Here is a 20,756-nt window from a genome sequence, read left to right as displayed (position 1 = left end):
CCTGCTTGTGGGAGGTCAACATGCCCTCTCCATCCCTTCACCACCACTTCCACCCCGGCCCTGCCCTTCACCTCCCCTGGTGACCTTGTGCCCTCTGTGCAAATACTAGGCTCTTACTCCTCTCTTCCCCAGTCCGGCAGGCTTGTGACAAAGGAGGTGGGTCTGAGAACTTATTTAGAAGATGGACAGAGGCCATGCCTAGCATCCGGCCACCTGGCCACTTGTGATGGCTTGTAGGGATGGGACAGAGATCAGCATACACATTGTTAGTGCTTTCTGGGTGCCGGGCATGTTCCAGGCACTTTACTTATAGTAACCATTTAATCCTCACACCCACCCTTCCCGGCAGATACTACACTAGTTTCCCTATTTCTGGGGCACCAGAAGGTTGAATAACTCGCCAAGGTCAGCTGGTAAGCAGCAGAAACAGGATTCAAACTTGGGTCAGCAGGCTCCAGTGTCCATGTCTTAAACCACTATTTTATTTTATTTTATTTTATTTTTTATTTATTTTATTTTATTTTTTTATTTTTATTTTATTTTTTGATATGGAGTCTCACTGTGTGACCCAGGCTGGAGTGCAGTGGCTTGATCTCGGCTTACTGCAGCCTCTGCCTCCCAGGTTCAAGCAGTTCTCCTGGCTCAGCTTCCCGAGTAGCTGGGATTACAGGTGCCTACCACCATGCCCAGCTAATATTTGTATTTTTAGTAGAGACAGGGTTTTGCCATGTTGGCCAGGCTGGTCATGGACTCCTGACCTCAAGTGATCCACCTGCCTTGGCCTCCCAAAGTGCTGGGGTTCCAGGTGTGAGCCACCGTACCCGGCCACTATCAATTTTAGAACATTTTCATCACCCCCCAAAAGAAAATCCATACCCATTCACAGTCATTCCTCGTCTCCTCTCTAGCACTCTGGCTCTAGACAACCTCCAGTCTGCTTCCTATGTCTATGGATTTGCTGATATTAGACATTTTCTAAAACTGATCATATAACATGTGACCTTTTGTGTCTGGCTTCTTCCCATAATGTTTTCAGGGTCCACCTATGTTGCAGCATATGTCAGACTTTCATTCCTTTTCATGGCCGAATAATGTTCCATTGTTTGGATGTGCCACGTTTATTTACCCATTCATCAGTTGATGGACACTGGGGTTTCTGCCTTTTGGCTACTAGCAGTAATGCTGTGAGGAACATTCACCTGCATACGTTTTCACGTGGACATTGTGTTCATACCTCTTGAGCTGATCCAAGGACTGGAATCTCTGGGTCCTACGGTAACTCTGTTAATGTTTCACAAAACTGCCAGAGTGTTTTCCAAAACGTCCGCACCGTTTTCCATTCCCACCAGCAGTGTAGGAGGGTTCCAGTTTCTTCCTGTCCTTGTCAGCACTTGTTATTGGCTATTTCTTTGACTACAGCCACCCACAAAATAACTTTAATAGACCGATTTTATTTATCCTCACATTCACTTTGTGAGCCTTTGTTCTGGTTCCCCCACTGAGGGAAACTGAGGGAAACTGAAGCTCAGGGTGGTCACATCAGTGGTTGAAGACCCCATGGAGAGATACCTGGATCAGACACCTAAGGAACGCTGGGGCCGGGGCCCCTGCCTGCCTCGGCATCCTCAGGATTCTCAAGGCCTCTGGCTGTCTTGAAGAGAGATTTGTCCCAACTGTCTGTCCAGAGACCGGGGGTGTGCCCCCCAGAGGTTGGGAATGTTAGAACCCCCGTATCCTGGGGCAGCTCTGTCTGCTCTGAAGAGAGCTCCAAGATGTGGCACCAGCTTTGTGGTTGTCCTTGGGACAGTTCTCACTGGGCCAGGTCCTAACACCATAAACACAGGCATCTGCCCCAAATAAGGGTGCCTTCTGTTTCTTGCAAAGGTGCCATGTGGGGCTCATGGTGGCCTTGCTGGCCCAGCCGCCTGATGCCCACTTCTCACGAGGAAGGGGACGGCCTGAAGTCCCGGCAACCCTAGCTGCCCCTGAGGGTCGGGGTGGGTGGGGCCGCCGCCCTGGGCGGGCAGTGACCCACACTGTCCCCTCGCCATGGCAGGAGCTGGAGCTGGTGGAGGATGTGTGGCGAGGGGAGGCGCAGGACCTCCTCTCCCAGATCGCCCAGCTGCAGGAGGAGAACAAGCAGCTCATGACCAACCTCTCCCACAAGGATGTCAACTTCTCAGAGGAGGAGTTCCAGAAGCATGAAGGTAAGCGGGGGCCGGCGCCAATGCAAGGGGGCTGGCCGTTCCTTTTCTCATCGCCCACATGAGCGATGGTCGCCACCGCCCCTGGACGTTGATGCGGTGCTGGCTGATTCCCAAAGCCCTTTGCCTTCTGTGTCATGTTGATTCACACCATAACCCTGCCAGAGGGACGTACTGTAGCCTTAGTCTACAGATGGTAACACAGAGGTCCTTTCAGCAAACTGTCACAGGTTCCCCTCTGTTTGTCAGGCTCCTCTCTTGGCCCTGGGATACGTGTTAAACGTGACAGCGACCCTGCCCTTGGGAAGCTTGTGTGCTGTGCAGAGAAGAAAGGGGCTTAACATGTAAACACACAGATGCCATAGGTCCAGGGGGTGGCCGTGCTCTGGGAAACCTGCAGTGGGGCATGTGATAGAGTGACTTGGTAGGGACATCTTTGGATACAGCCGTCAGGGAAGGCCTCCGAGGAGGTCCCGTTTAAACCCTCGTGAAGTAACAGAGTGAACCACACAAATATCTGCGTGTGTTGGGTCGGGGTTGCAGGAGCAGTCGTGCAAAGGCCCTGGGACATGAGCATTTGAGGGAAACCAAGAAGGCTAGTGTAGGCCAGGCATGGTGGCTCACACCTGTGATCCCAGCACTTTGGGAGGCTGAAGCAGGAAGATCACTTGGGGCCAGGAGTTCGAGACCAGCCTGGGCAACATAGACCCCATCTCTACTAAAAATTTTTTTTAAAAATTAGCCAGGTGCAGTGGTGCACACCTGTAGTCTGAGCTACTTGAAGGCTGAGACAGGAGGATCACTTGACCCCAGGAGGTTGAGGCCGCAGTGAGCTGAGATTATACCACTGTACTCCAGCCTGAGCGACAGTAAGATGAAAAAAAGAAGGCTAGGGTATCAGAAGATGATTGAGGCCTTGGGAGGTTGGAGATGAGATCACAGGGGTCAGGTCATATAGCTCCTTAGAGGCTAAAGTTTGGATTTTATTATAAGTGTGCTGGGAAGAGATTGGAGGCTCTTATCACAGGCACACACTTACCAGTGAGCAGCCTGGGATGGCATCCCAGACCTGAATGGCGCTGGATCCCCCGAACTGTCACTCATCCAATAAGCACTTGTCTAGAACCTTCATACAGGGCCTCTTCTGGTGCTGGGAAAAGGATAGACGGCCCGCAAGATTCGGGCCAGGTGGAGCTGTGGGCAGTACCTGCTCTGCTCAGCCCTGCAGCTTCCTGCCCGCTAAAGCAGGGGTGCCTCCTGCAGCTCACCGCAAGGAATCTCAGAGTCATCACTTCTGAGAAACTCCATGGCTCCCCACATGAGCCTCCTCCTCATGTTTGATGGGATGGGGATGGACCTTGGGTGAGTGCCCAACTTCAGAATGTGTGGTGACCACTCTGCAGAATCAAGTATGGCACTGAAGGCCAGGCACGGTGGCTCACGCCTGTAATCCCAGCACTTTGGGAGGCCGAGGCAGGTGGATCATTTGAGATCAGGAGTTTGAGGCCTGGTCAACGTGATGAAACCCCATCTCTACTAAAAATACAAAAATTAGCCAGGCGTGGTGGCGTGCGCCTGTAGTCCCAGCTACTCGGGAGGCTGAGGCAGGAGATTTCGCTTGAACCCGGGAGGTGGAGGTTGCAGTGAGCTGAGATTGCATCACTGCACTCTAGCCTGGGCAACAGAGCAAGACTCTGTCTCAAAAAAAAAAAAAGTGTGTGTGTGTGTATGTATATATATAAAAATTTATATATAAAAACATATATGGCACTGAAAAGGACTATGGGAACCAAGGAAAAATGAAAAGTTTGATTCATGTCTGGATTCTCTTTTCCTTGGATTTCCTTTGTTGAGATGTGATTAGTAACAATGAAAACAAAAGTTCTCATGATTCTAAGCACTATCTCTGGAGCCAGGCGGCCAAGGTTTGAGTCCTGGCCCTGAAACCTCCCTGCTATGTGACTTTGATCAAGTCACATGACCTTCATGTGCCTAAGTTGCCCCCCATGTAAAAATGGGAGAAATGACCATACCTCCCTCAGAAGCTTGTCATGAGGGTAAAATCAGTGAATCTGTATAGACCCGTTAGAATCTTACCTGGTACACAGAAAACACTCAGCAAGTATTAGCCATTATTACTACGGGTTATCATTATCCAGTCCAACCTACTGATTGAACAGATGAGAAAAGTTTAGACTGAGAGAGGGAGAGTGATTTGTTCAAGGTCACACAGCAAGTTAGTGGCAGAGTCAGAAGTGGAACCCAGATCAGCTGAAATCAGCTCCCTGAAGGAAGGCTTATGGCTCTCTAGGACCCTTTGACCCAGGGCTGCTGGAGACCCTGTGGTTAAGGCTGCGGGGGAGACTGAAATCACGCCCGCCATGGATTGGTCCGCCGTGGCGTTCCACAGCCCAAGAGCTTACGATTCCAGGCAGAGGCCTGCCATGCATTCGTTTGTCTCCCTTATCTCGGATGGAGTGCCCGCTCTGTGCCTGTTCTGGACTTTGCCAGGTTGGAGGCAGGGCAGGGAGGCACAGGCTGGGGCTGGGGTCTCCCTGCTGCAGTGACTTGCACATTAGAAAGTTTTCTAGCAGCAAAGTAAGCCTGGGCCTGGAGGATCCCGGACACCCTATCTCAATTTCCTTCAGCCCAAGAAGGAGGACTTTTTTGATTTTGTTTTTGTTTTTGAGATGGAGTCTCACTCCGTCGCCCAGGCTGGAATGCAGTAGTGCAATCTTGGCTCACTGCAACCTCCACCTCCCAGGTTCAAGTGATCCTCCTGCCTCAGCCTCCCAAGTAGCTGGGACTACAGGTGTGCACCACCACGTCCATCTAATATTTGTATTTTTAATAGAGATAGGATTTCACCATGTTGGCCATGCTGGCCTTGAATTTCTGACCTCAGGTGATCTGACCACCTTGGCCTCCCAAAGTGCTGGGATTACAGGTGTGAGCCACTGTGCCTGGCCTTTCCTTTTCATGTCTGAATCATATTCCGTTCTATGGCCATACCGCATGTCATTTGCCCATTCATCTGCGGATGGACCTGCGAGACGTCACCACCTTTTGGCTGTTGTGAATTGCACTGCTGTGAACATTGCGCTCAAGCTTTTGTGTGGACCTCTGTTTTCAGTTCTTTGAGGTGTATACCTAGGAGTGGAATTGCTGGGCCATAGGGAAACTATGTTAAACTTCTGACACTTCTGCAGGGCGCCCAGAGGCCTTAGGGACCCACAGGGCCTGGACCTGAGGGCTCTGAGCCGCTTCCCTGTGCATCAGTGCACACGCGCTCGCAGCACCCTCCACCTGGGGAGCTTTGCTTTGCTTCCACAGCCTTCCAGGTCCCTGCTGGGCTTGTCATGAATCAGCCCACATGTGAGCGATCTGAGACACACTTAAATGGCATCTAGCGTGGGTCCGGCTCCCAAAGGGTTAGCTCAGGAGGCACATGGCAGCAGCCCTCCCGCCTGAGTGGAAAGACCGGGCAGATGCCAGGCGTGCCTTTCGTGGTTATTTTTATTTTGCATGGGAAACCATGGGAACACAGCACAGACAAAGCATGAAAGCATGTCTTCCACCTGCTAGGAGAACAGACCTGGGACAAACAAGGTCCTTGGAAGAAGGTGGAGGCCGGGAAGTGAGGGCCGAGAATGTGCCGGGCAGAGGCAGGGGTAGACTGAGGCCTTGGGGGTGCAGTCTCCGGTTCCTGTGTGGGGGGTGAGGGGGTACTGAGAGGAGCCAGGTCTGCACGGAAGAGTGTGGCCTTCCCAGCAGTTCAACTGGGGCATTGTGCTCAGAGGCACCTGGCAGGTTCCTCTACCCCCGGAAGTCTCCAGATTAAAAAGCACTTCACTGCCAGCTGTTTGTGGAAATCCAGCTTGTCAGCTGGAGGGCAGCGCACAGAAACTTGTTAACACATGCAGAAATGAATGACAGGTATGCAAGCCATCGTGCCGGGGGATGGGGTGTGAAGATTTGTTCATGGGTCTGGAAAAAAAATCTTTGGGCTCTAAAGGAACAGCTTAGTCACCAGGGGAAGAGGAAAACTGACCATGTTGTCATTTTCTGAAGGGCCTTGCAGAACAACACGGCTCAGTAAAAGAGAAGTCATTGTCATTCTTCTGCTTGGCACATTCGAAAAAGTAAGAAGAGGCCGGGCACGGTGGCTCATTCCTGTAATCCCAGCACTTTGGGAGGCCGAGGCGGGTGAATCACTAGGTCAGGAGTTCGAGACTAGCCTGGCCAACATAGTGAAACCACGTCTCTAATTAAAAAAAAAAAAAAAATTAGCCAGGCATGTTGGCTGGTGCCTGTAATCCCAGCTACTTGGGAGGCTGAGGAAGGAGAATCGCTTGAACCTGGGAGGCAGAGGTTGCAGTGAGCCAAGATCGTGCCACTGCACTCCAGCTTGGGTGACAAGAGCGAAACTCTGTCTCAAAAAACAAAAAAAAAGAAACAGATGAAGTAATTTTTCTTCTTTCTTTTTTTTTTTTTGAGATGAAGTCTCGCTCTGTCACCCAGGCTGGAGTGTAGTGGGGTGATTTCGGCTCACTGCAACCTCCGCCTCCCGGGTTCAAGCGATTCTCCTTCCTCAGCCTCCCGAGTAGCCTGGACCACAGGCACGTGCCACCACGCTCAGCTAATTTATGTATTTTTAGTAGAGACGGGGTTTCACCGTGCTAGCCAGGTGCTAGCCAGGATGGTGACCTCATGATCCGCCTGCCTCGGCCTCCCAAAGTGCTGGGATTATAGGCGTGGGCCATGCTGCCTGGCCAGATGAAAGTAATTTCTATAATATATTTTATTGAACCCAATAGATCCAAAGCAGTAAGTTTCCTTGTAACATGTAATCAATATAAAAATTACCATTGAGATTATCAATGAGATATTTTGCATTTTTTTCATATTAAGTCTTTGAAATCTGGTAGGATACATACATATGTATGTATGTGTGTATATGTGTATATATTCATATTCTATTGTGAAAAATACGTAACGTACATTTTACATAAAATTTACCATCTTAACCCCTGCTCTCCCTTTTTTTTTTTTTGTTTTGAGACAGGGCACTGTCTTCAAGGCTGGAGTGCAGTGGCGCAATTATAGTTCACCATAGTCTCAACCTCCTGGGCTCAAAAGAGTCTCCTACCTCAGTCTTCCAAGTAACTGGGATGACAGGTGTGCACCACCACGCCTGGCTAATTTTTAAATTTTTTCGGTAGAGATGGGGGTCTCACTATGTTGCCCAGGCTGGTCTGAAACTCCTGATGTCAAGCAATCCTCCTGCCTTGGAGTCCCAAAGTGCTGGGATTATAGGCGTGAGCCACCACACCCGGCCCTGTCTTAGTCATTTTTAAGTGTACAGTTCAGGGGCATTAAGTACATTCACAGTGGTGTGCAGCCACCACCACCATCCATCTCTAGAACTCTTGTCATCTCACAAAACTGAAACACTGTCCCATTAAATACTAATTTCCCACTCGCCCCTGGCACCCACCATTCTACTTACTGTCTCTATGGATGTAACTACTCAAGGTGTCTCCTATAGGTGGAGTCATATCGTATTTTTCCTTTTGTGTCTGGCTTATTTCACCTAACAATGTTTTCGAGGTTTATCCATATTGTAGCCCATGTCGGAATCTCCTTCCATTCTAAGACTGAGTACATTCCATTGTGTGCAGGCCCTACGTTTGTTTATCCATCAGCTGACAATGGCAATGTGTATTTTATGCTTGCAGCATATGTCCATTTGGATGGGCCCCATTTCAAGTGCTCAGTGGCTGCTGGGTGGCTGCCAAATTGGACATGTGGGGCTCAACTGTGCTGTCAGAAGCATGGTGGCTCATGCCTGTCATCCCAGCACTTTGGGAGGCTGAGGCAGGTGGATCACTGGGGGCCAGGAGTTTGAGACCAGCCTGGGCAATATGGTGAAGCTCCATCTCTACAAAAAATGCAAAAGGTAGCCAGGTGTGGTGGCATGCACCTGTAATCCCAGCTACTCGGGAGGCTGAGGCATGAGAACTGCTTGAACCCGGAAGGCGGAGGTTGCAGTGAGCTGAGATTGCCACCACTGCCCTCCAGCCTGGACAACACAGCGAGACTCTCTCAAAAAAAAACAAAAACAAAAACAAAAAACCAAAATTGCTGTGCCCTCTGTCTGGGCCTTTCTCCATATATTTGCCATATTGGCTTCTTGGGGCTGTCATAATAAATGACCACAAACTGGGTGGCCGAAAACAGTTTATTCTCATAGTTCTGGAGGCCAGAGATTCATAGTCGCGTGTCAGCAAGGCCATACTCCCTCCAGCGCCTCTCAGCAGGAGTCCTTCCTTGCCTCTGGGGGCTGCCGGCATCCTCACCTGTGGCTACACCATCCCAGTCTCTGCCTCTGCGGCCAAACGTTCTCCTCCGTGTCTATGTGCCTCATCTCCCTCTCCTTTATCTTTTGTTGTTTAATGGGGTTTTTTCCCGCAGGCTGGAGTGCAGTGGTACGATCTCAGCTCACTGCAACCTCTGCCTCCCTCATCTCCTGCTCAGGTAATCCTCCTGCCTCAGCCTCCCAAGTAGCTGGGACTACAGGCATGTGCTACCATGCCCAGCTAATTTTTATACTTTTTGTAGAGACAGGGTTTCACCATGTTGCCCAGGCTTGTCTCAAGCTCCCGGGCTCAAGCGATCTGCCTGCCTCAGTCTCCCAAAGTGCTGAGATTACAGGCATGAGGCATGGTGCCCAACCTGCTTTGTCTTATAAGGACACCAGGCATTGGATTTAGGGCCTACCCCTCATCCACCATGACTTCATCTTAACTAATTACATCTGCACATACCCTGTTTTCAAATAAGACCGCATCCTGAGGTTCTGGGTCGCTGAGATTACAGCCTGTGCCACTGCGCGCGGGTAATTTTGTATTTTTAGTAGAGACAGGGTTTCTCCATGTTGATCAGGCTGGTCTCGAACTCCCGACCTCAGGCGATCCGCCCGCCTCACCCTCCCAAAGTGCTGGGATTATAGGCGTGAGCCACCACGCCCAGCCTGGTGTTTGGATCGGTGGCTCACACCTGTGATCCCAACACTTTGGGAGGCCGAGGCAGGCGGATCACGAGGTGAAGAGATCGAGACCATCCTGGCCAACCTGGTGAAACCCCGTCTCTACTAAAAATACAAAAAAATTAGCTGGGCATGGTGGCATGCACCTGTAATCCCAGCTACTCGGGAGACTGAGGCAGGAGAATCTCTTGAACCCGGGAGGCAGAGGTTTCAGTGAGCCGAGATCGCACCACTATACTCCAGCCTGGCGACAGAGTAAGACTGTCTCGGCCGGACACGGTGGCTCAAGCCTGTAATCCCAGCACTTTGGGAGGCCGAGACGGGTGGATCACGAGGTCAGGAGATCGAGACCATCCTGGCTAACATGGTGCACGGTGAAACCCCGTCTCTACTAAAAAATACAAAAAACTAGCCAGGCGAGGTGGTGGGCGCCTGTAGTCCCAGCTACTCGGGAGGCTGAGGCAGGCGAATGGCGTAAACCCGGGAGGCGGAGCTTGCAGTGAGCTGAGATCTGGCTACTGCACCCCAACCTGGGCGACAGAGCGAGACTCCGTCTCAAAAAAAAAAAAAGACTGTCTCAAAAACAAACAAACAAACAAACAAAAAAACCGTAGTATATATATTACTCTTATTGTGTAAGAGTCAAATAAAACTATGCACAAGACATGACACTCCCCTTTGCTTCATCCCCACTGCACTGCCGGAAGGAAAACCTTCCCTTTCTATCCATCTACACACAAATTCTCTGTTTATTTTGTTTTCAAAATAAAAGAGATTGTGCTATGAATTGTTACTTGTCCTTTTTTATAAATTAAAATTGTGTATTTTAATAATAATGTATTTTAATTAAAATTATGTATTTTAATTTATGAAATTAAACACTTTGGGAGTCTGAAGCAGGAGGATTGCTTGAGACCAGGAATTTGAGACCAGTCTGGGCAACATAGTGAGACCCTGTCTCTACAAAAAATTTTTTAAATTAGCCAGGCATGGTGGTGCACACCTGTAGTCCCAGCTACTCAGGAGGCTAAGGTGGGAGAATCTCTTGAGCCCAGGAGGTCAAGGCTGCAGTGAGCCTCGATTACACCACTGCACTCCAGCCTGGGCAACAGAGCAACACCCTGTCTCTTAAAAAAAAGTATTTATTGTTTGGGTTGTCTATTTTTTTAATTGAGGTGAATTCATGTAATATACAATTAACAATTTTAAAGTGCACACAATTCAGTAGCATGTAGTATATCATTTAATTCAGTAGCATGTAGTATATCATTTAATTTACTCATAATGGGCTGGGGGCGGTGGCTAACACCTGTAATCCCAGCAGTTTGGGAATCTGAGGCGGGTGGATCAGTTGAGGTCAGGAGTTGGAGACCAGCCTGGCCAACATGGTGAAACCCCGTCTCTACTAAAAATACAAAAATTAGCTGGGCATGGTGGCACATGCCTGTAATCCCAGCTACTCAGGAGGCTGAGGCAGGAGAATTGCTCGAACCCAGGAGGCAGAGGTTGCAGTGAGCTGAGATTGCGCCATTGTACTCCAGCCTGGGTGACAGAGTGAGACTATTTCTCAAAAAAAAAAAATTTTGTTTTTAAATTATCATAGTGTTGTACAACCATCACCTGTTTTGTTCCAAAACATTTCCACCACCTTCCTGAGGTGACTCTGCACCTGTCAGGTCTCTCCCCAGCCTCTTGTCTCTGCCCTCCCTCCCTGCAGGTAAAGCCGCTGGTAACCTCTAATCTGCTTTCTGCCTCTGTGAATTTGCCAGTTCTGGACGTTTCCTATCGATGGAATCACACTGTATGCAACCTTGGGGTCTGGTCTTAGACCCCACGTCATTTTCAAGGTTCATCCGTGCTGTGGCATGTCAGAGCTGCTTTCCTCGTTATGGCTGAATCGTCCTCCGCTGTGTGGACTGAGCACATTGTGTTTATCCATTCTCAGCGGGGGGACATTTGGGTGGCTTCCATCTTTCATCTGTTGCAAATAGTGCTGCTGTGAACTTTGTCACTTAACTGTCTATCTCAGTGTTTTCAATCGCATGTTGTGTCTCATGGTGTCCCACTGCCTGGACAGTGCCTTGCAGGTGGACGTTAACTCACTGCCAGATTCTCACTCCCACACGTGGCTGCCGTGGCTGGCCACGGGCGAGCTTCTCCATGGTCCCCCTGCCCAAGTGTCTCTTAAAATCTAGGTTCCAGATCCTGAATTGCTGGGTGTCTGTGACAGCTCACAACCCTCTCAGCTTTTAACAGTGTCTGTTAAGAATACTTGGCCTTCTTTTAGTTTTCCAAAGCACTCTTGTACTTTCTCTTAGCGGCGAGCAGGATACAATGACAGCCGACACTTGAGACACTCAGACACTCTGGCCCTGGGCCCCTCTGTTGTGAGCACTTCACATGGGAGAACCATGCACAGGCCTCTCAAGAGAGCACCGAGGCCTGAGGGGAAAGCAACTAAGAGGCGAAGCCGGGATCGGAGTCAGGCGCCAGGCTCCTGCCTGGGTCTCACAGCTCCTACGGTGCCGCCCAGGAAGGTGATGAGGCTGCTGGGCTTCCACGTGGACCCAGCCGCCCCTCTCTCTGCACGCTCGCCTCCCGCCCACCTCTCTCTCTGGAGAGCCAAGGCAGCCCCAGCAAGGAGTCAATGAGTAGGTCCTGGCGCCCCAGCACAGGGCATGTCGGGACAAGTATTCAAACAGCAGGCGGCGGGTGGGGGGTTGTGGCTTTGACACTGACTTCTGTCTACATGGGAACTCAGCCCCCAAACACACATGTCACATACATACGCCACACACACAGACACACATATACACCCACACCCACCCACGTACACCACACACACAGACACACATATACACCCACACCCACCCACACACATACACCACACACACAGACACGCATATACACCCACACCCACCCACGTACACCACACACACAGACACACAGACCTCACAGTCACACCACACACACACAGACCTCACACACCACACACACACAGATGCCACCACACAGACACACACACACACAGACCTCACACACCACACACACACAGACCTCACACACCACACACAGACACCACCACACAGACATACACACTCACACTGCACACACCACACAGACCTCACACACCACACACACACACAGACCTCACACACCACACACACACAGACCTCACACACCACACACAGACACCACCACACAGACATACACACTTACACTGCACACACCACACAGACCTCACACACCACACACACAGACCTCACACACACCACACACACACACAGACGCCACCACACAGACATACATACTCACTGCACACACCACACACACAGACCTCACATATACCACACACACACAGACCTCACACACCACATACACACAAACCTTACATACACCACACACACACATGCAGACCTCACATAGACACTGCATACCTCACACTCACACCACACACAGACCTCACACTCACACCACACACACAGACCTCACACACACACCACACACAGACCTCACACTCACACCACACACACAGACCTCACACACACCACACACACAGACCTCACACGGACATACACAGACCTCACACGGACACACACAGACCTCACACACCACACACACACACACACACACACCTCACACCACACCCCCCACGTGCCCAAGGGTCACCTTTCTGGGAAGCATTAGCCGTGTCCCTGGGTCCCACCAGCTCAACCTAGCAGTGCTCCGCAGCAGTGGCCCTGGGGCAGAGAGAGAAGAGGGCACAGGTGGGCCCCCCAGGTGGCCCGGGGATCCCTCACAGGACCCATGGCCGGAGGCAGGAGAGCAGGACTGACGGGGAGAGGGACCACTTCACAACTGCAAGCGGGGGGCCTGGCTTGGTCGCTGGCTCTGCACTTAGAGAAAGTGGACACAGAGCAACTCCTGCAGCCACCTGCTGACACCCGGCCCTGCTGCTGGGCTCCCTAGGGGTCCGGGGGGGCTTCCTCTGTCTTCCCCCATCTTCCTCATCGGGAGCCCCTGCCCCACGCCTGCCAGGCCTCGGCTCCGGGGACCGGTGGTCCTCATCTTCCGCCATCAGCAGGCGGGGAGGAATTGTACCAGAAGGGCCCTTGGCCAGCTAGTGTTTCTTATCTTTTCCTTTTAAACATTCTGGTGGAAAACACATCACAGAATTGCCTCTCTGCAGCCTGTGTAAGTGCACAGGGCAGCGGTGTTTACTGTGTGCACGAGGGTGGAGAGCAGAGCGCTGGGCCGCTTTCATCTTGCCGACGAAAACTCCACATCCGTGTCTGTGGGTTTGACTTCTCTAGGGAGCTCCTCCTGTAAGTGGAATCATACAGCATTTGTCCCTTGTGCCCGGCCTTTTCACTGAGCGTAAGGTCTTCAGAGTTCATCCATGTGGCAGCATGTGACAGGATTTCCTTCTTTTTTTTTTTTTTTTTTTTTTTTTTTAAAATACAGAGTTTTGCTCTTGTTGCCCAGGCTGGAGTATAATGGCGCGATCTCAGCTCACTGCAGCATCCACCTTTCAGGTTCAAGCAATTCTCCATCCTCAGCCTCCCAAGTAGCTGGGATTACAGGCATGCACCACCACGCCTGGCTAATTTTGTATTTTAGTAGAGATGGGGTTTCTCCATGTCGGACAGGCTGGTCTCAAACTCTCGACTTCAGGTGATCCACCCACCTCGGTCTCCCAAAGTACAGGGATTATAGGCATGAGCCACTGTGCCCAGCCGATTTCCTTCCTTTTTTAAGGCTGAGTAACATTCCATTGTATGGACAGACCACATTTTCTTTATTGCATTCATCCGTTGTTGGACATTTAGCTTGCTTCCACCTCTTGGCTATTGTTTTTTTGTTTGTTTGTTGTTTTGAGACGGAGTCTCAGAGTCTCAGAGTCTCACTCTCTTGCCCAGGCTGGAGTGCAGTGGTGTGATCTCAGCTCACTGCAACCTCTGCCTCCTGGGTTCAAGCAATTTCCAGCTCATTTTTGTATTATTAGTAGAGACGAGGTTTCACCATGTTGGCCAGGATGGTTTCCAACTCCTAACCTCAAGTGATCCGCCCTCCTTCACTTCCCAAAGTGCTGGGATTACAGGTGTGAGTCACTGCGTGCAGCCTTGGCTATTGTTTTGGTTTTTTTTTTTTTTAACAACTTTGTTTTTTTTTTTTGAGATGAGGTCTCAGTTTGTCACCCAGGTAGAGTGCAATGATGCGATCATAGCTCACTGCAGCCTCTAACTCCTGGGCTCAAGCGATTCTCCCACCTTGTCCTCCCAAAGTGCTGGGATTACAGGCATGAGCCACTGTGCCCGGCCTTAACATTTTAAATTGAGGTATAACTTAGAGTGAAGTGAACACATTTTAAGTGTACGGCTCTATGAATTTTTGCATGTATGTTCAGATCAGGATAGAGAATAGTTCAACACCCCAGAATGCACCTTCTCGTCCCTTCCCAGACAAAACTTCACAAGGTCACCCTGACTCTGACCTTTGTCTCCAGAGATTAATTCAGCCTTGTTCTGAACTTCATATACATGGAATCATACAGTATATGCTTTTTGGAATTGGAGAAATCATAAGATTCACCCTTTTAAATGTGGACAACTCAGTGGGTTTTTTGTTTTTGTTTTTGTTTTTATGTTTTGTTTGTTTTTTTGACACAGGGTCCCACTCTGTCACCCAGGCTGAAGAGAAGTGGCACAATCATAGCTCGCTGCAGCCTCGAACCCCCCTGCCTCAGCCTCCCAAGTAGCTGGAACTATAGGCGTGGGCCACCACACCTGGCTAATTTTTTTATTTTTATTAGAGACGAGGTCTCAATTATTTGCTCAGGTTGGTTTTGAACTCCTGAGTTCCAGTGATCCTCCTGCCTTGGCCCCCCAAAGTGCTGGGATTACAGGCATGAGCCACCGCACCTGGCCCAACTCAGTGGTTTTTAGAATATTCACAAAGTTGTCCAACTCTCACTACTGTCTGATTTTTGGAAATCTTTGTCATCCCAAAAGCAATCCCCCATTCCTCCATTTCCCCCAGCCCTAGGTAATCAGTGGTCGTCTCTTTTTTTTTTTTTTTTTTTTTGAGATGGAGTTTCACTCTTGTTGCCCAGGCTGGAGTGCAGTGGCATGATCTCAGCTCGCCGCAACGTCCACCTCCCAGGTTCAAGTGATTCTCCTGTCTCAGACTCCCGAGTAGCTGGGATTACAGGCCTGCGCCACCACTCCCAGCTAATTTTGTATTTTTAGTAGAGACAGGGTTTCTCCATGTTGATCAGGTTAGTCTCAAACTCCCGACATCAGGTGGAGTGCAATCCGCCCGCCTCGGCTTCCCAAAGTGCTGGGATTACAGGTGGGAGCCACTGTGCCTGGCCACTGGTCTTCTTTCTGTCTCTGTGGACTGACCTATTCTGGACATTTTATGTGAATGGAGTCGTACAACATTTTTGTTTTTGTTTTTTTGACACAGGGTCCCACTCTGTCACCCAGGCTGAAGAGCAGTGACACAATCATAGCCTGCTGCAGCCTCGAACCCCCCAGCTCAGGTGATCCTCCTACCTCAGCCTTCCAAGTAGCTGGAGTCGTACAACTTTGTGCCTGGCTTCTTTCACTCAGCATCGTGTTTTAAGCTTTATTCATGCTGTAGCGTGAATTAGTGCTTCATTCCTTTTTATGGCTAACTGATATTCCGTTGTAAAAATATGTCATGGGGCGCGGTGGCTCACGCCTGTAATCCCAGCACTTTGGGAGGCCGAGGTGGGCGGATCACGAGGTCAGGAGATCGAGACCATCCTGGCTAACACGGTGAAACCCCGTCTCTACTAAAAAATACAAAAATTAGCCGGGCGTGGCGGTGGGCACCTGTAGTCCCAGCTACTCGGGAGGCTGAGGCAGGAGAATGGCGTGAACCCAGGAGGCAGAGCTTGCAGTGAGCTGAGATTGCAACACTGCACTCCAGCCTGGGTAACTGAATGAGACTGCGTCTCAAAAAAAAAAAAAAAAAAAAAAAAATGCATCATGGCCAGGCGCGGTGGCTCATGCCTGTAATCCCAGCACTTTGGGAGGCCAAGGTGGGCAGATCACTTGAGGTGAGGTGTTCGAGACTAGCCTGGCCAACATGGTGAAACCCTATCTCTACTAAACACACAAAAACTAGTCAGGTCTGGTAGCGCACGCCTGTAATCCCAGCACTCAAGAGACTGAGGCAGGAGAATCGCTTGAACCCAGGAGGTGGAGGTTGCAGTGAGTCAAGATGACGCCACTGCACTCCAGCCTGCGGCACAGAGTGAGACTCTGTCTCAAGAGAAAAAACAAAAAGATGTATCCCTTTTTGTTGATTCATATTCATCTGTTGAGGGACATTTGGCTTGTTTCCCATTTTGGCTATTATGAATTAGGCTGTGATGAATGTTTGTGTACAGGTGTTTATGTGGACATGTGATTTCAGTTCTTTGGGGTCTCTACCTAGATTAGAATTGCTGGGTTAAATGGTAACTCTGTGTTTAACCTCCACACTGTCTTCCATAGCAGCTGTACCATTTTATTTTATTTTTTGAGACAGAGTCTTGCTCTGTTGCTCAGGCTGGAGTGCAGTGGTGAGATCTTGGCTCACTGCAACCTCCATCTCCCAGGCTGAAGCAATTCTCATACCTCAGCCTCCCAAATAGCTGGGATTACAGGTGTGCGCCACCATGCCCAACTAATTTTTGTATTTGTAGTAGAGACGGAGTTTTACCATGTTGGCCAGACTGGTCTCAAACTCCTGACCTCAAGCGATCCGCCCACCTTGGCCTCCCAAAGTGCTGGGATTACAGGCGTGAGCCACCACCCGAAGTGCTGGGATTACAGGCGTGAGCCACCACGCATGGCCTAGCTGTACCATTTTAGCTTCCCACCAGCAGTAGGGTTCTAATTTCTCCAAATCCTTATACATACACACATACATCCTATTACCTGTCTTTTTTTTTTTTTTTTTTTTTTTTGAGACCTGATCTCATTCTGTCACCCAGGCTGGAATGCAGTGGCATGATCATAGCTCACTGCAGCCTCAAACTCCTGGGCTCAAGCAATCCTCCTGCTTCAGCCTCCTGAGTAACTGGGACTACAGGCGTGTGCCATCACACCCAGTTAGTATTTTTAAATTTTTTGTAGAGACGGAGTCTCCCTGTGTTGCCCTGGCTGGTCTCGAACTCCTGGGCTCAGGCAGTCCTCCTGTCTTGGCCTCCCAAAGTGCTAGGATTACAGGCATGAACCACTGTGCCTGGCCTCAATCTTTCAAATAGCCACACTATGTGGGTTGTACAGTGGTTAATTTCACCATCTTCCTCCTGAGGCATGTGGGCACACCTGCCTGTTGAGGGTCCCCACAATACAGTTGCTAGAGTGTGAGCTTTAGCAGGTAACACCAAACGAATTTCCACAGTAGCACTTCCAGCAGCAAGGCCCGCGTCTTCCAGCTTCCCCACTTTCTCACCAGTATTTGGTGGCATCCGTCCTTCTCATATTAGCCATTCTGGTGGCTAAATGGATTCTTGCCCCATCTTTTCATCCCTGCCTCCACACACCAGCCAGGGCTGACGTCTCTGTGGGGTCTTAGGGCTTTTGTGCAGCTCTCTGCCTCAGAGCTGAGCAGGACCCAGCAGGTACAAGAAGAAACCGCAGTGGTCATTCAGCTTGAAGGGCTGCACTCATGCCCGCCATGGCCACTGGTGGGAGGACACACCGTCCCATTTCATGGCTTTGTATAACTTACTACTGTATGTACTTTACATGAACAGCATCATCTGAAAGGTGGAGGAGGGAAAAATAATTCACGTACCCATTTTGCAGACGAGTGAGTAGAGGCTCAGAGAGGTGAACGTCACTTCAGAAGTCATAAGCTGTGAGCCTCGATGGCACCAGGTGGTGGAGCTCAGATTTCTGTACCGCTCTCTGGGGCCTCCCAGTGCCTTGGGGCCCTGTCCACATTTCCCGTAATTCCCTGTACTGCAGGGTCCTTCCCCTCCAGCCATGTCATGTGCATACAGAGGACGCCCACCCCTGCTAGAAGTCCGGAAGTCTATCCTCTCTGGCTGCCCCTTCCTGGTCTCCTCCGCCTGACCCTCCTGCTCTGCACGGCCCCTACCTGTTGAGACCCTGAGGCTCCTGTTGTCCCTGCAGGGGATAATCCAACCCCTGACCCGAGTCTTAAGGCACTATGTGGCCTGCGCTTGTTTTAGCTCCTGAGCCTCTGCGCCTCAGCCCACATTGCCCTCAGCCCCCGCTGCAGCCCTTCCCCCAGGGCCTTTGCACTCGCTGCCGCCTGCACTGCGCTGTCCTTGCCACCAGGCCTCCCTTCCTCTGTGGCCTCCAGTCCTAGTGGAAATGACCCCTGCCCTGAGAGGCCTGCCCTGCGCCCGCGGTCTGTGTGGGGTCTCCTTGGTCACTTTTCTCAGCCCCTGTCACATCTGTCACGGGGCTCGACCTGGTCTGTAATGGCACGTGCCTGTCTGTCATCTGTAAACCAGTGAGAGCAGAATCAGGTTTCATGTATTCTCTGTGCTGGCCCTCATGACTAGTTCGGTGTCATGTACACAGCAGGTGCTCAATAAACACTTGATGGCCAGGTGTGGTGGCTGATGCCTGCCATCAGGGCCCTTCGGGAGGCTGAGGTGGGAAGATAGCTTGAGCCCAGGAGTTTGAGAGCAGCCTGGGCAACATGGCAAGACCTTGTCTTTATAAAAAAGAGTCAAAAACGAGCCAGGTGTAGGGTGCATCTTTGCTACTCGGAGGCTGAGGTGGGAGGATCACTGAAGCCCAGGAGGTGGAGGTTACAGTGAGCTGTGATCCTGCCACTGCACTCTAGCCAAGGTGACAGAGACCCTGGGTCAAAAAAAAACAAAAGCTCGATGGCCGGGCACAGTGGCCCACACGTGTAATCCTAGTGCTTGGTGGGCTCAGGTGGGGGGATTGCTTGAGGCCAGAAGTTCAAGACCAGCCTGGGTAACACAGTGAGACTTAAAAAAAATTTTTTTTAATTAGCGAAGTGCGGTGGTGCACGCAGTGGTCCCAGGTCCTGGGGAGGCTGAGATGGGAGAATCACTTGAGCATGGGAGGTCAAGGCTATAGTGAGCTGTGATCATGCTACTGCACTTTAGCCTAGGTGACAAAGCAAGACCCTGTCTCTAAACAAACAAACAGGCTGGACGCAGTGGCTCACACCTGTAATCCCAGCACTTTGGGTGGCCAAGGCAAGTGGATCACTTGAGGTTAGGAGTTCGAGACCAACCTGGCCCACATGGTAAAACCCCATCTCTACTAAAAATACAAAAATTGCCAGGCATGGTGGCGTATGCCTGTAGTCCCAGCTACTCAGGAGGCTGAGGCAGGAGAATTGCTTGAACCGAGGAGGTAGAGGTTGCAGTGAGCCGAGATCTGGCCACTGCACTCCAGCCTGGGCGACAGAGCGAGACTCCGTCTCAAAAAAAAAAAAAATACAACAAAAAAACTTGATGGGTGAATATTCTTGTGGGGGTACACATGTGTGCACGTATGCAAAAATATGGGAGGGTACCCCCAGAAGGTGGCTCTGTCTGGGAGAAAGTGGGGATTAGAGTCTGCCCCATAGTGACACATCCTGGTGACCTTAAGGGAGCCTTCTGCGTCTTGTGCCCTGGTGGCAAGGCAGCCTAGTATCACGGAGAAGACGTGGGATCTGGAGTCAGAAAACCTGGGCTTGAGTTCTTGGCTGTAAGACTTTGAGAGAAAAAAAAAATATCTCTGGGCCTCAGTTTTTCATATATGTAAAATGGGACTGATGTTAGAGACAACATTAATGATAATAAGACCCATTTCCAGTGGTTGGGAATGAGAACGAAATAGGGTCCGGGGTGTAAATCAGTTTATCCTTCCTGGGCTTGTCAGGAGTACATTGCACTTTGGGAGCGCGGAAGAAGAACCAGTCCTCATTCATTGGCCAGCCTCGGGCGTCTGCCATGTGTGGGGCCCTGGAATACAGAGACAAATGAGACAGGCCGATGCCTCCAGGACGATCACATAAAATCCTAAGCTCTTCAAGCTCAGGACCCAGGCCTTACGTGGGTTTGTGGCCCTGGCAGCGTCGCCCGCTGTTCTGGAAACACACCAGGGATGCTTGTTCATGGTGGTGACCACCAGGCAAGAGAGAGGAGGTCAGCGGCAAGGACTCTGATGCAGTGGAGCAGCCTGGGGGGACAGTCAGGCCAAGGCAATAGCTGAGGGGTCACCTCTGTGCTTTCTCCTCATGGGATTAGATCTGGCTGCATATCCTGAGTCCCGGGGGCTATGGAGGGACGTTTCCCCCTCATTCACCCGGGACTGAGCCTGGCCATTGCAGGCCAGCCCAGGCTTCAGGGAGCAGGGGTGCACTGGCAGTGCCAGCACCTATGGAAGGCTGAATAATGGCCCCAAAATATCAGGTCCTAGTTCCTAGAACCTGTGGATGTCACCTGATATGGTAATGTCTTTGCAGGTGTGTTATTTCATTCC

The 20,756-nt window shown here is 50.6% G+C and overlaps 1 protein-coding gene across 1 annotated transcript in view; it reads left to right on the top strand.

The window, feature by feature from the left end:
- The window catches only part of RILPL1 (Rab interacting lysosomal protein like 1), a 61,359-nt gene that overhangs the window by 6,575 nt on the left and 34,028 nt on the right, over positions 1-20,756 (top strand). Inside the window, exon 2 of the mRNA XM_008005125.3 lies at positions 2,057-2,207. Within this exon, the coding sequence (XP_008003316.1) occupies positions 2,057-2,207 (151 nt within the window). The remainder of the gene's footprint in view (positions 1-2,056; positions 2,208-20,756) is intronic.

This window comes from Chlorocebus sabaeus, chromosome 11, assembly GCF_047675955.1.
Source record: "Chlorocebus sabaeus isolate Y175 chromosome 11, mChlSab1.0.hap1, whole genome shotgun sequence".
Lineage (NCBI taxonomy): Eukaryota > Metazoa > Chordata > Mammalia > Primates > Cercopithecidae > Chlorocebus > Chlorocebus sabaeus.
The sequence above is the reverse complement of the archived record's forward strand: the minus strand, read 5'-3'. Positions and strand labels throughout refer to the sequence as shown.